Source organism: Glycine max, chromosome 18 (genome assembly GCF_000004515.6).
Source record: "Glycine max cultivar Williams 82 chromosome 18, Glycine_max_v4.0, whole genome shotgun sequence".
Lineage (NCBI taxonomy): Eukaryota > Viridiplantae > Streptophyta > Magnoliopsida > Fabales > Fabaceae > Glycine > Glycine max.
Window position 1 is genome coordinate 53,571,211 of NC_038254.2, and position 13,649 is coordinate 53,584,859.

Sequence of the window (13,649 nt, forward strand, 5' to 3'; positions counted from 1 at the left end):
ACGATGAGAGTAAATTGAGTGAAAAATGTGACATCCTTTTAAAGTTTGTTAAACTATAAATCTTTTTTCAAATTATTCACTTTCACTATTAAAAATGCTTATTTTTTATGCAATATATATACATCTTTGAATGCTTATATGTAAGAGGGGCCTCTTAATTATTTTGTCCTGGGTCATAAATCTCAAGACTGCCCCTGCATATTTGCTAGCATAACCTAGCGAGACCTGCATCTTTATCCATAAAAAATGGGGAAGGGGAAGATGAGTGAAGTGATTCCATGTGCTTAACAGCTTTACCAGCCTCTGGAAAGTAGAAACCATAGAAAGTAAAGCCTTAAATTACTAAATAAGGTTGGGACTCAAATTCAGACAGTGCAGAAGGCAACAAAGCATTTTGAAAGGAATGCCAATACATTAATCTTGTTTTGACACATTAATAATTTTAATTTCTTTGTGCTAGCATTTTCCAACCTTTCTATTGAATAAGATCCCTACCTTGTAATACTTTGTTGGGGGCATGGCTTGGGGTTCTATGAGATCATTATTCATTACAGAAAACCAACCATCGTTCTTTACAGTTACATTTCAAAGAAAACATGGCAATACAACACAATTTCACAGATAAAATGATGTGGAACTCGACTAGAACCATGAAGCTAATATCAATGGAACACACTATGATCTTCCCGCTTCATCTCTATCGGCTTCTTCTTTCTGGGTGCCCAATTTGACAATGTCTTCCACCAATATTTTCCCATCTGTTACAAAAAAAATGCAAAAAGAGCGGTCAATCTGGCAACAGAAATAACTTTCAAATTAAGATGTTGGATTATCTACACAATTTCACAGTTCCATACACCCCTCTAGGTATTGCAGATGAGTCATCAAGATAACATTGAATAATAAAATTCTAAAAAAAAATTAAAGAACTATGACATACATGGAAGAATGTGCACAAGGTCCAATTCAAACAACCATCACGGAGGTGACTGACTTTCATTTGGTTTAGAGAATGACTCGTTTTCAGTTGTGAAGAAATTTATCATTGAAGTCCCAAGATGGCTTGGGAAACTGTCTTTGACAAATAAAGCTGTTGTTTTTCGATTATTATTATTACTATCAAGTGTAGATAGCTATATGAGTTGAACTAATGTACCCAACTTTCTTTTTAGTTATAATGTAAGTTATAGTTACACGCATTCACACACAAGTATTTTCTCAGGAGCTGTTGGTCACATGGCTCATAATAATTATAGCAAGGAAGAAAGTAAAAAAGGCTAAAAAAAGGAAAGACAAAAAAGCTATAAAGGAAAGCCTAAGTTACATTAGGTGCTGTTTTGTGCTTTTATATTAGAAATTTTTAACTGCATTAACTGGAGAGGGCACATCAGTGACATTTCATTACTGATATCTATTGCCGCAGTATGAGATAAAGGAGGAAAATGACACAAGAACTGACCGCTATCCTTGGAAAGGTTGCTGATAAGCTCATGAATTCCTTCTTTGCTCAGAGTGTCCTTCAGATACATAGCAGCAGATACTACCTCCTCAGGTGTCACTTTCCCATCATAATCCCTGCCAGAACATGACTAAGCATTTGAATGACATTTATTTCCAACAGTTAGTCATAAAGATTTGTAAGGGAAAAGAAATAAAAACCTTTATCCATGTTTCAGTGCTTACTAGAATCTTATACATTCTATATGAATTGAAAATTTGGGACGGATTCATTTCCAGGAGGAGTAACGGCCACAGAGTTCTGGTACTGGTTAATGACTTAATTCATAAGAGAGAGAGGATCCCAAGCAATGGATTCAATTGTGGGTATGTAAGTAGCGCTTGTTTCATAGAACGTCAAAACATTTAATTCTCAGTTAAAATGAAAGAGAAATAGGATTTGGAAAATCTTGTGGATAGACATCTCATAGACTGAATTACCAACCTCCTCCCCTTCATTATGCCAAATTGGCGGCAGGGTTCCATTGCGAAATGTTGAAACTCTAGACTGCTAATAGAAACAATTGGATTTCGGATCAGATGCTTTTGTAACTTTTTCACCCCAAAATAACCAATGTCGCTGAACTATTACTGCTCTAAAGCAAGCTCTAGCCTTGCAAGTCTTAATTATGATGTCACTGTGATACAAGTAATATTTTACTTGGTTTTATTGAGGGGATGGGTACAGTGATTATTGGATATTATAACTGGGGCGGATGGGTCAAAGATCTGCTTGCAGAGAATTTAAGAATATATTCTTCCAAGAATTGAGATATCATCGGGGTGTAGAGGTTTCTCGATCCTACCATGATTTTTATATCAGAGAGAAAGCTTGATTTGCTAAAAGAAACATCTGAATAGGGACGTTGGGATTTTAGTCCTATTGACACCACAGTAGATATAGTAATAGCAAAGAAATCTGTAATTGACATAACTGTTATCTACTCCATGGCAATTGAATATTGATTGAAAAGTTATTGCAATCACAGTTATGAGTCAGTTCTTAAAATTTCCTCAGAACAGGTCATTAATAAAAAAATAATAGCAATTTATTGTAACACAAGCTCTCCCATGTAACAATGAAAAGGTTCCCTTCCCCCTGCCATGGTATCCTTTATGGATTCTGCTATCGAGCCTGGTTAATTGCCATTCATAAGAAAATGACATATTTAAATATTCATAATTTGCATATAGAAATAGAAGCAATTAACCATGGTTTCAAAGTATGGCATAGCACATAATGCTCTCAAGCAATTATGTAACTAAGAAAAAACCTGTCTAGCAACCGCCAGCGGTCTCCAATTTTAGCATCAACATCATCAATTTCTTTTTCAAGTGTCTGGAGCATAGTATCAACCTGAGAAGCATATGAAACTCCCATTGTTGTTAACTATTTCCAGTTTCAGAATATAATTCAGCTAAAGATTAACGATCTGCTTTGTTCTCTTGTTTTTCAATTATACAGTAGCATCAAAATTCAAAAGAAACTAGAAGGTCATAGAATTACCCTGTCAACAAGTGCTGAAGAAACCTTATCACCAATAGCTACCTCAATAGCACCATCACTTTCCTTCCTTGCAGCTTTATAGGCATTCTTAGCTTCCTGCTCACCTTCTGTACCTTCTTTCCCTACCATACTATCATAAAGCTCCATCTGTACAGTTGTAGGTTAGAGTTGATTTTGTATGTAAAAGAAGCTGGACATGCTGATTAGCTTGTTGGTTTAAGAAAACATTTTCTGTTTCAATTTCCTTTTTCACCAAAATGTTGTTTTCACAATTTCCTCTTCAAATCTTTGCAAATAAGAAACGAAGTGACTTTTTTATAAGTATTAGAGGAAAAAGGAAATATTTTCTCAAAGCCCCAAGAAAATGACAGTTAACATGCAATGGGCTGGGCTTATCCTCTTATGTGCCCATATCCCTACCTTATGTGTACAACACAGATACAAGAAGGTGAATCAGTCATATTAGAGACTAACCTATCCAGCCAAGTCTCTCTCTCGGTACAAAGCTATAGAGAAAACATTTTGAATCTTTTTTATCAAACAACAACAACAATGATGATAATGTCAAGATCAAGAACTGAAACTCAATTACTGATTTTTTTATTGGGAACAAATGGTGACAAAAGTTAAATTCTAAGCTTCTAACAAAATGCATTTATTTTATCCAGCAAATCAATTTTTAACAAATCAATGTTAAATAATGTGAATGCAGAAACATACTAAATTACATTCAAAAGATATTGCAATTTGACTTTTCTTTGAAGGGCCATAAAGTATTCATATGCAATAGAATCTATATACCTCCTTTCTAACAAGCCTCAAAAACTCTTCACGTTCCCTGCTCACCGACTGAAAAAGTATCAGACAAATGAATGAGTCCAAGCATTCATCAGTGCATAAAAACTTAGTCTGGCAAATATAAAAATTTACTTTCACTTACAGATGCTGATGCTAAAACGGCTAATGCACGGCTGAGCTCCCAGAGGTGCTCCTGTTTATCCAATGTCTTTGCTTTTACCTCTCCTTGTGTTTGGTTGGTTGTTGAAGCCCTCTCTTTCATAATACCCAAATCCCCTTCACTACCAACAGATTCTACCATTTTGGCCTGCTCTGCCTCCTCTTTCTTTTCCTCCTCCTATTAAATATTTTGCACCCATCAATCTCAAATTAAAGCAACAAGTATACCGATAGCTTAGCAACTTCAACAAGAAAAACAGTATTATAAAGTTAATTGGATGACAATCATTGAATTATAAAGTATACAGATAGCTTATATACTTGATTACGATGTGCTCCCAAAAATGCAATGAAAATGGAAACACTGAAAACATAAAAATACATTTTTTATAGATAACTTGTGCAGATTTTCACAATAAATTTATCTTATCCCTCTCCTCCTTTATCTCTTTCTTACTAGTAGACTTCACCATATATGCGGGTAGCATAAATGAGTTATTTATTGATACAACTTATGTTCCTCCCCCCACTAATTATTCACAAAATTACAATGAAATGAAGCAAAGCTTTTAGATACAATGATAGGTATAGATGAGGCATAGCTTTTAACAAGGCTACTTATGAGAGAAAACTCAACAGCCACATGGCTCCCTCCTGGAAGATATATATCCCTAATGACAAAATACATAATGCAAAAAAACCAACCTTGATCAGCTCCTCTTGCATTTCAAGATATTCCAACTTCCTCTTCCTTTCTGAAACAGAATCTTCAGATGGCAAAGTTGTCACCCCCACAGTATCTACAACCTCGTCTGGCAGAGAAGAGAGTGTAGCTTGAACAGCTTCCTCTGGTCTGACCTTTCCTGAAACAGAAAATGCTCTACAGAGAGAATGAGATGATCACACCTTTCCAGAAAATCCTTAAAAAATTCAACAGAGAAAATACTAAGATACCTAGAAAGAATTAAGAGGGAAGATGGCACAGAATGGTTGAGAGACAAATCCAGCCAGTCCCTAAGCTGCAAAGAAATATAATAATTTACATCTCCCAGAAATGAGATTTATTTCAACCATACAACCATATGAAGGCTGTTTTTATTCAGCATTAAGAAATGTCTTCCAAATTCCAACTATATTATGTAAATGTTAACTTAGACCACTTTGTTGGAGATATTAGATCTTATGAACTACCCTAATACAGTTTTTTTTCCCCAATCAACATTGATGATGGCTTTTTCCATTCCTTTTGCATTTAAGAGCCATACCAACAACCCATTGTTTTTAGGACATTATTTTTTTATGAATCCAACACAATACCATTCAAGAGTCTTGAGATTTGTTTGAGTATATTTGACATGTATGGAGACTAGATCAGATGGAGGAGAACCCTATTGCTAGAGAGAAATTGAGAAAAACTGTTGGCAAACCATTAAGAAGGATTTAACGGTCAATGATTTGTTTATAGACATGCTTCATAATAGAACGTTATGGTGTCGTTGATCCACGTAGCTGACCTCACCTAGTGGGTAGGGGGAAAAGGCTCAGTTGTTATTGTTGTCCTTAAAGCAGCAATTGTTAAAAGATAAAGGTTCTAAAAATAGCAGCTATGGGAAGATAATGGTTCTGACTTCTGAAACTAGGAAGACCAGTTTCTTGTTCATAAAAATTGCCAACGTCATAAATTCCACTGAAACATTTATGATTAACCTGCTGCCGCATTTCTTCCACTGAAAGTAATCCAAGCAATCCTCGATCTCTACAAGCTTGACGAAGCTCTGCTTCTGAAAGAGATTCGACACCCTCAACTTGAATCAGTTTATCATCATTCTTGATCCTGCCAAAGGCAAACAATTTACATCTATTCACCCTCAAAACATTAATAAGGTTATTAACTGAATATGGTAAATTTAGTAAAAGAAATACCGTAGTTTTGAAAACACATAAATTTTCATGTGTGGTGTACAGTGCTAAGCAGATTTCCTTTTGGTCCCCTTTATTTTCTTCATTCCTAGGAGGGAGGGGCCTTTTCTTTTTCTTTTTTGTATTTTGTTGGAAAGTATTATAATGTTAGCATGCATTGAACTTAGTATGGTAGAGCTCTTAGTAGTTGTATCCCCTTCACAAATTCATTAGCATAAATACATATACAAAGACCCTAACGGATATGAGGCTAATGTACCCCCTTCACAATTTCTTCTCCTTTCCATCTTTCCCTTTCTCTTGATGTTCTCTTTGGTATCAAGAGATACATTCTAAACTTAGGTTGGAAATATAGACTCAGATGTCGTTTCCCCCCCAAAAGAAAACTATTCTACACAAAACTGACCCATCCCTTTCTTCTTAGTAATCGGTAAATTGTTGAGTGCTGTGGAGGGGGATTGTGCCTCTTTCCATCTTGGATGAGCAGGTCTGAACCTGAACTGACCTGCGTCCCCCAACTAGCCTATCACCTCCTTATCTAGCTGTCTCACACCAAACCACCCAATACCTATCCACAACTTACTAGGAGACACCGGATGTCAAGTGTCACACGCAGAGCCAGGCATGCATCAACAAGAAGGAAAGACCAAGAGGAACCTTATAAGAAGAAAGGTAATGTATAATTGTATACCAAGGAATTAGGAATATTAGTGAAACAATTTTTGAAGCTAGGAATTTAGAGTTTCAGCGAAATCAGAATTGAACATGTAAAAGAGAGAGACCATAAAGGGGATGCACTAACATAAATTGTTTGGCTCACATCAATTATATTTATATATTAAGGCATTGTCTGTTTTAAAATTAGAAAATCAATTCTTGCACTTTTCAATGAAAACACACATGTTCCAATGTAAATATGTGGTTCAGATTTACTTAGATACATATCTCAAATTCTCAATCACATTCAACAATTCAAAGTCAATTTTATCAAACTCTAAACCAAACAAGTACTAATATTAGGCTAAGAGTGTCGTGCACAGAAGACTAGTTCACACAAAATCAATTCTATCAAACTCTAAACCAAACATATACTAATGCATACTCTAAAAAAGTCAAAGACACTAAAGGACCATAACCATCTAAGTTCTTTGAATGCCGACAAGAGTGATTCCCTTAACATTAGCATAACAAGCCATGCAAAGAAGATAACTTTCTCCCACAACAGTAACATTTGAACTTCCATCAGAGCTGTCGATTCAGCTCTAACCAAATTCTATTCAATGATGACAGAAAAGTACAACATCATGAAATAATGTTCTACTTTCAGCCCCCTCTCAAAATAAGATAAGGTAAGAACCTCATGTATTCTTCAATTGACACATGCACTATGACTAACCAAGAAGTGAATGAGGAGGCAGACATCCAGACATTGGTGAAACAAATATTTAAGAAATCTAAGAAATTGCAAAAATCCTTATCTAAACCACCATACAAAGAAAATTTTCACCATAAAGCATAAAATGAAAATTACCAGAGAAGAACCAGAGTTAACAGAAAGGGAAAATGAATAAATGAATCTTACTCCTGTAATCTTTTGCGGAGCATGTAACGCAAATATGCATCAGTTCCATATGGGCTGATGCCCATATATTTACACATATTTACCAAGCGAGGCCTGTTCTCCATTTTCATAACCAAATAGGCATGTTAATACAATAGCGGAGCCCCAAAATATAAGATTAATAACTGGAGAGCACAACTTGTTGAACATAAGCAATGGTAGAAGCACCAACCTGCTAATGTTATCCAGGGTGAGCTCATCATTAAATAATTTGGCAAATCCTAAGATTTCATCATTAGAAACTCGAGCACCTGTTCTGACCTATTTTAATAACATAATAAATATAAAATAATGATACAAGTATTGCACATATAAGGGGGCATCTAAAACATAAAACAACTATATCTTGAAAAGTACAGCTGACCTTGTTCATAAATTCATCAAGATCTTCTGCTGTCTTCTTCATTTCTCCACTTTGTGAGTTCTGAATCTCCTTTGCCATTTCTTTTACAGTATCTTGAAGAAACTTGGCATATTCTATTCTTGCATTTAACCTTCTTTTCAATGCCTCCTACAAGTTAAGCCTTCCCAAAATTGAGTGATAATAAAGCACACCAGTAGTCAAGCATGTATTGTTTGATGAGTACAATAAAATCACCTGTTCTTTCATCTTGTCCTGGAAAGTGGAAGGCAGCATGTTGGGAAATAATTTAAGGAATACTGGCAACAATAACTCCATGAATGGAACTATGATAAATACAGCAAATGGAACTAGCCTGAAAATATCAGCTGTTGTCCTTGTGAGTTGCTGCCTCTCCCTTCTAGAAAGACTCTTTCCACCGGCAAGTTTCAACAATAATCTGGAGCTTATCCTAATATCAGCCCAAAGTAGTTTTGTACCAAACCAGTAGTGTTGCAGGGTAGATTTAAATTCATCCCACCAATGACGAAACTTCTTTGCCCAGTCATCCCTAGTCAATGAAAAATCAGACAAGTCTCACACAAACATTTATATAGCACACAAAAACAAGAGGTAGTAAATTTTAAACCTGCTCATTGACATTATAGTTCTGAATGCTGGACCAATTCCTAAAATCTTAGCCCATAATTTCTTTATAATAGAATCCGCACTCTTATGTGGTTCTTGCATTTGTTTAGCCTTAGCTTTTGCTTTTATGCTGCTCAAGCCTTCAACAGCTTCATCGCATTCCTCTGGTGAAGCTTCCTTTTTCTGTTTAGTAGCTGATTGTTCACTTCCCTTATTATTGCTAGCCAATCCAGATTGATCAGCTGAAGCCATGGAAATATTACGGGTACATTGGGATAACCACCCCAATCTTGAAAGATAAACCAACTCTATCTTGTCAGATCTAAATCCAAAACTTGATACTCTAAAGGAACTAGGCGAGATAAATCTCAAAGCAGGATAAGCTGCAAGATCATCTTTGTTGACAGTAAATAATTTTTTTTCCTGTCCATTTTCCGTAGTTGCAGATGGACATAAGGGAAACCGGCTCAAACCTTCTAATTCACTAGATTCTAATGGCTGAGCATGCCCAACACGTGAGAATCCAAAAATAATGCAAGTAGGTTGACTACATAGGGGGTTGAAGAAGAGGCTCCTTCTCTTTTGCAAAATCACTCTTGAAGCCATAACAACAGATTCTAGCTTCTGATGCCAGTTCTCCCCAAACAAAACCCTTACTAATTCAATGTTTCAACTTTCAATGCCATGGATACAAAGAATGCAGAAATTTATCACCTGTAAAGTGCAAGTGAAACTCCAATTATCTTTTGCAGCACATTCTGCAATTAGTCAATAGTAACACAAGCACGGGATTGATAATAGATTTTACTTTTAATTATTTTTTAAAACTATCTTAGGAAGTTTACAACAACAACAACAAACAAAGAGAAACGGTTATATCCTAAAAATAAGCTAATCCAAACATGCACTTTTCATATAATAATAGAACCATAGAATTAAAGCTAACTGCAACGCTATTCTGTCAAAAAAAATCACTTATCCTGGCATTTATTTTCATACAATGAAAACACAATAGAATTGAACTACTAATAAAAACACATAGAAAATGGTATATATATGTATATCATGTTTGTCGAGTTCAAAACATTATTTTAATTTAACCGATCAGAACACTCGCAAACGCAGCATCCACTGAAATCAATCAGTAAAACTATTGATTTTCTTGGATTTTCGCAGAAATTCCAACCGAATCGAGTTGAGCTAATTAAATACGAAACGCACCGTCGCTCATGAAAACAACGCACGGAAAGAGAGTCGTTTTCACGGTGTTACTTAGTTCACTTCACAGCACCGCCGCCAGAGGCAAATCGAGAATTGCAAACCGGAGAGAGGAGGAAATGCGCGTCTTCGATAATAGCTCAATCGTGGAATGAAATGATTGTTATGAGTGAATAAGGGAACAAGAACAACACTCTGAGCGCTTCCAATTTTTCCATTGATGAAACATTTTTTTACTTTTACCACAGTGCATGTGTGTGTATTGCGCCGACGTGTTCAAAATTACTTTACTACTTATACTAGTATGTTTTAACATTATCCTTACTCCTTCTCTAATCAATGTTCGATTATGTAAAAATATTCTTCATCAATAACTGTACATGTTCAAGTGGAGAGAGTACTTAATAAATTTAGCAAGCCAGTTAGAATATATTTGGGTGTTGCTAGGTGCACCCAGTATTATTACTGGTGCACCCAACATTTTTTCAAAATGCCAAAACTGTTCCTCATTTGTGTTTAGTGTGTGTGAGAGGCTGGTTCGTAAAAGACTTACGGATCAAGTTGATCCGTATGCTGATATTTTAAGCATACGGATCAAGTTGATCCATATGTTGATATTTTGTTTGATCCATAAGCTTTTTACGGATCAACTTGATCCGTTTGTTGATATTTTAAACATATGGATTAACTTGATCCGTATGTTGATGTTTTAAACATATGAATCAACTTGATCCATAAAATCCTTACGGATCAAGTTGATCCGTAAATCTTTTAAGGATCAAATTGATCTGTATGTTGATATTTTAAGCATACAGATCAACTTGATCCATAAGCCTTTTACGTAGGGACATTTTTTACTTTTATCATTAAGTGTTGGGTACACCAGCAATAATGCTGGGTGCACCTAGCAACACCCAATATATTTAGTTCAAAAATGAGAGATTTGCTTAAAAAAAAAGAAAGAAAAAAGAGTGCCATATTACCTGAATAAATTTATAATTTATTTTATAAGTTTGGATTTTTATTTAAAAGTTTGTAATTTGTGATTTGTAATTTGTAATTTTCTCATGAAAGGATGAATCTTCAAACAAAACTTACATAGATAGAAGTTACAAATTCACTCTCGGTTTCTGGCATATTAGTATATTCTTCCTTAGTTCCCTCACTTCCCATGTGAGTCGTCACTCCCCATCCTCTACTTAGTTTCCTTTTTCTAACATATAACCGAGCCGTACCTGGGCAGTAAATATGTAATTGTGTGCATAATAAATCGTTAAACCAATGATATAGAGGTCAAACCGTAACAATACTTGAGTGTAATTAAAAAAAACTGATAATTAAGAAGTAGAAAAATCACTCATTAGGTTGACTAATTACTAGTAATTTTTTTATTTTTATAATTAAATTTTTATATAAACATAATTATATAAAAATTTAATGTTTATATGGACTAAACAAAACATCACGTACGCAAACAAACAAGCACCCCCCGATGAAAAAAAAAAAGAGCCTAACAAATCGTTACATAAAGCTATCAGTTCACCCCCCCCTCTTCCACATTCCCCAGCGAATCTTGCATGGCAACCTCAAGTTCTCCCCCTGTTGATATCCCCGCACCACGTGCGCATCCATAGGTAAGATAAGCAAAGAACACCGCAAGGAAAACAAAAACCAGCGTAAGAACAAAAGCCACTATGGTTGTAAAGCAAATGAGAGGCATCCTGAAGAAACCGCTAGTCACAGCAATCCCTGGTGCCTTGCCCACCAGATCTGGAATGTGGACGAATAGTCCAAGAAAGGAGATTGTCACCATAACCATCCCACATAATGGTTGTGGACAACTAAGCAACAAAGCCAGCAGAAAGACCAGCATGATTGCCATCTCATATGCAATCACAGTACGAAACCCTTGAAATGCCTCGCCTAGGCTAAGCGGTGCTTGTGTTGCAGCATGGGAGTTTATTAATTCCAAAAGGAATTGAATGCTCAACTCTTTTGCAAGATGATCCATGATACCAACACAAACAAGGAGCAAAGTAACTAGGGTCTTAAGGGGAATTCTCCTTGCATTTGACACTACAGCTTCCTTGAAGCTCATTAAGCTAGAAGGATTTTGTGGTGGGAGGATCGCGTCTATCACGGCCATGCCCATCGGACGCGTATGAACATCATTTGTTTGGTATAGCTGACAAAGGAAAGAAATCCAATGAATATAGTTTACGAGATATAAATGTAACTCAGCAACGCGTATCAGTTTCATTCTTTTAACTCTTTGCAGTATATTAATGTTACAGAGGAGTTAAATGAAAAACTAATTTTGGGTTATGAAGAAGTTAATTTCATTTTTCTTCTTCTTTTAGAAGTGATTCTAAACAAATTTACTCAATCAAGCCTTAACAGCTTCAAAGTTTCTACAAATACATGTGTACAATGATATAAACACCTATCGCGATCGTTTCTTTGAACAGTTATTGATTTTAAGATACTAAAACAGAGAGGGTAATCGCTCATGAGTTTTATTAATTACCCCATGGGTTTCCACCGGAGCCTGTGTCTGTATCTGCAAGGCAATATCATGTATTGGACTATGACGTTGTTGTTGTCCTACTACCTCTGTATCATCCGTTGTCTGTTTTTGAAAACCTCAAAAAATATTAATGACTGCTCAGATACGAAAACACGGAAGCAAGTCAAAGTAAAATTGACAAGTGTTTGGTGCTACATGAGGGACATGGTTTTGGAGTGTAGTATTGCTCCACATTATTTACTATCTTTCTAATTAAATTCACACGAGTGCACACAATTAAAAAACTAACAATCTAACAGTTAAAAACATCATGGAACATATCAAAATCAAGAACCAAATAGGATCGCGACTCATGAGTTTTCATAACTTACCCCAGATTCCACGTTGTTGGGCGACATCTACAAGTATTAAAAAATATTGCATGTGTGAGCGTGGATCATTATTCAGAGGATAGCAATATCAAAAGCAAAGCAAGCGAAAACTATAAACGGGAAAATTAGATTTGTTTACGCTACTGCCGATTACGTTTGACTCGTTTTACTCTTCCGAGGTTCTCGATGCTTCGTCGCTGGCAAATTCAAAGGCAGAGAAAAACGAAAGAGAAGAGAGTGAAAGAGAAAAACTAGAAAGAGAAAGAGAAAGGAAGATATTAAGAGAGAGAATGAGAAGTGAAGAGTGAAGGGCATCAGTAGAGTGCTTGCGTACAGAGAAGGAAGCGGGGCTTGACAACAAACAAATATCATTGTTTTATTTTAATTTCTAACAAATAATTTATATTTACTAACTTCTAAGTAAAAGAGTAATATATTAGCTAATTATAATATATTTCCCAAAGTTTGTGGGGAAAAAAAACCCAAAATTAGTATAAAAAAATGATAAGAAATTGTCATGGGGCAAATTTTTTCTGAAAAGGTTATCAATTATACTAGCTAGGGATATGGATGTGGATAAAATATAAATAATTAATAATTAGAAAGAAATTATTAAAATATATAATAATTAAACAATACATGTGTGTAGAATAAATGATAAAATTATTTAAGTTTTAGTCATTAATTTTTTATTAACAACCATTATATTTTGTAAAAAAATTCAGAAGAAAAATTAATAAAAAAAGTCGGCGCTTAACAGTCTGCGTCAATATATTTTGAATATGTATACATTTTTTTTAACTATTTTTATTTTACATGCAATTAAATATATGACTGCAATTCGAAATAGTTTTTTTCCTAAGTTCTTAATAAAAATTATATTTCCAGTAAAAAAAAAAGTAAAAATTATATTTGTAACTTGTAAAGACTTAAATTGAATATATCTGATTAAGTAAAGTGTGGTTAGACAAATACGCGTTTAGTCCACACAGCTTAAAGCCACAATTAACGTCTTCTTTTGGAATAATTTTTTGACTTTGATG

The 13,649-nt window shown here is 35.0% G+C and overlaps 2 protein-coding genes across 3 annotated transcripts; both read right to left on the reverse strand.

Annotated features, from left to right (window-relative positions):
* Window positions 1–522: 522 nt before the first annotated feature.
* On the reverse strand, window positions 523–9,975 carry LOC100803949 (mitochondrial proton/calcium exchanger protein). The gene is made up of 15 exons (XM_003551646.5): window positions 9,712–9,975; window positions 8,492–9,204; window positions 8,101–8,413; window positions 7,867–8,013; window positions 7,675–7,763; window positions 7,464–7,556; window positions 5,669–5,795; window positions 4,916–4,980; window positions 4,667–4,841; window positions 3,945–4,139; window positions 3,806–3,853; window positions 3,005–3,151; window positions 2,772–2,854; window positions 1,460–1,575; window positions 523–758 (listed from the first exon to the last, which is right to left on the reverse strand). The coding sequence occupies exons 2-15, from the start codon at window positions 9,094–9,096 to the stop codon at window positions 676–678; spliced, it is 2,286 nt and encodes a 761-aa protein (XP_003551694.1). The 5' UTR covers window positions 9,097–9,204; window positions 9,712–9,975; the 3' UTR covers window positions 523–675.
* Window positions 9,976–11,073: 1,098 nt separating this feature from the next.
* On the reverse strand, window positions 11,074–12,974 carry LOC100799163 (uncharacterized). Of its 2 annotated transcripts, none has more exons than XM_003552416.5 (4): window positions 12,761–12,974; window positions 12,607–12,633; window positions 12,236–12,337; window positions 11,074–11,893 (listed from the first exon to the last, which is right to left on the reverse strand). In XM_003552416.5, exons 2-4 carry the CDS (start codon window positions 12,631–12,633, stop codon window positions 11,243–11,245), a joined length of 780 nt encoding a protein of 259 aa, XP_003552464.1. In that variant the 5' UTR covers window positions 12,761–12,974; the 3' UTR covers window positions 11,074–11,242. The 2 variants fall into 2 exon arrangements, with proteins under 2 accessions (XP_003552464.1, XP_006602850.1); XM_006602787.4 differs by having other exon boundaries at window positions 12,746–12,974.
* Between the last annotated feature and the right edge of the window lie 675 nt (window positions 12,975–13,649).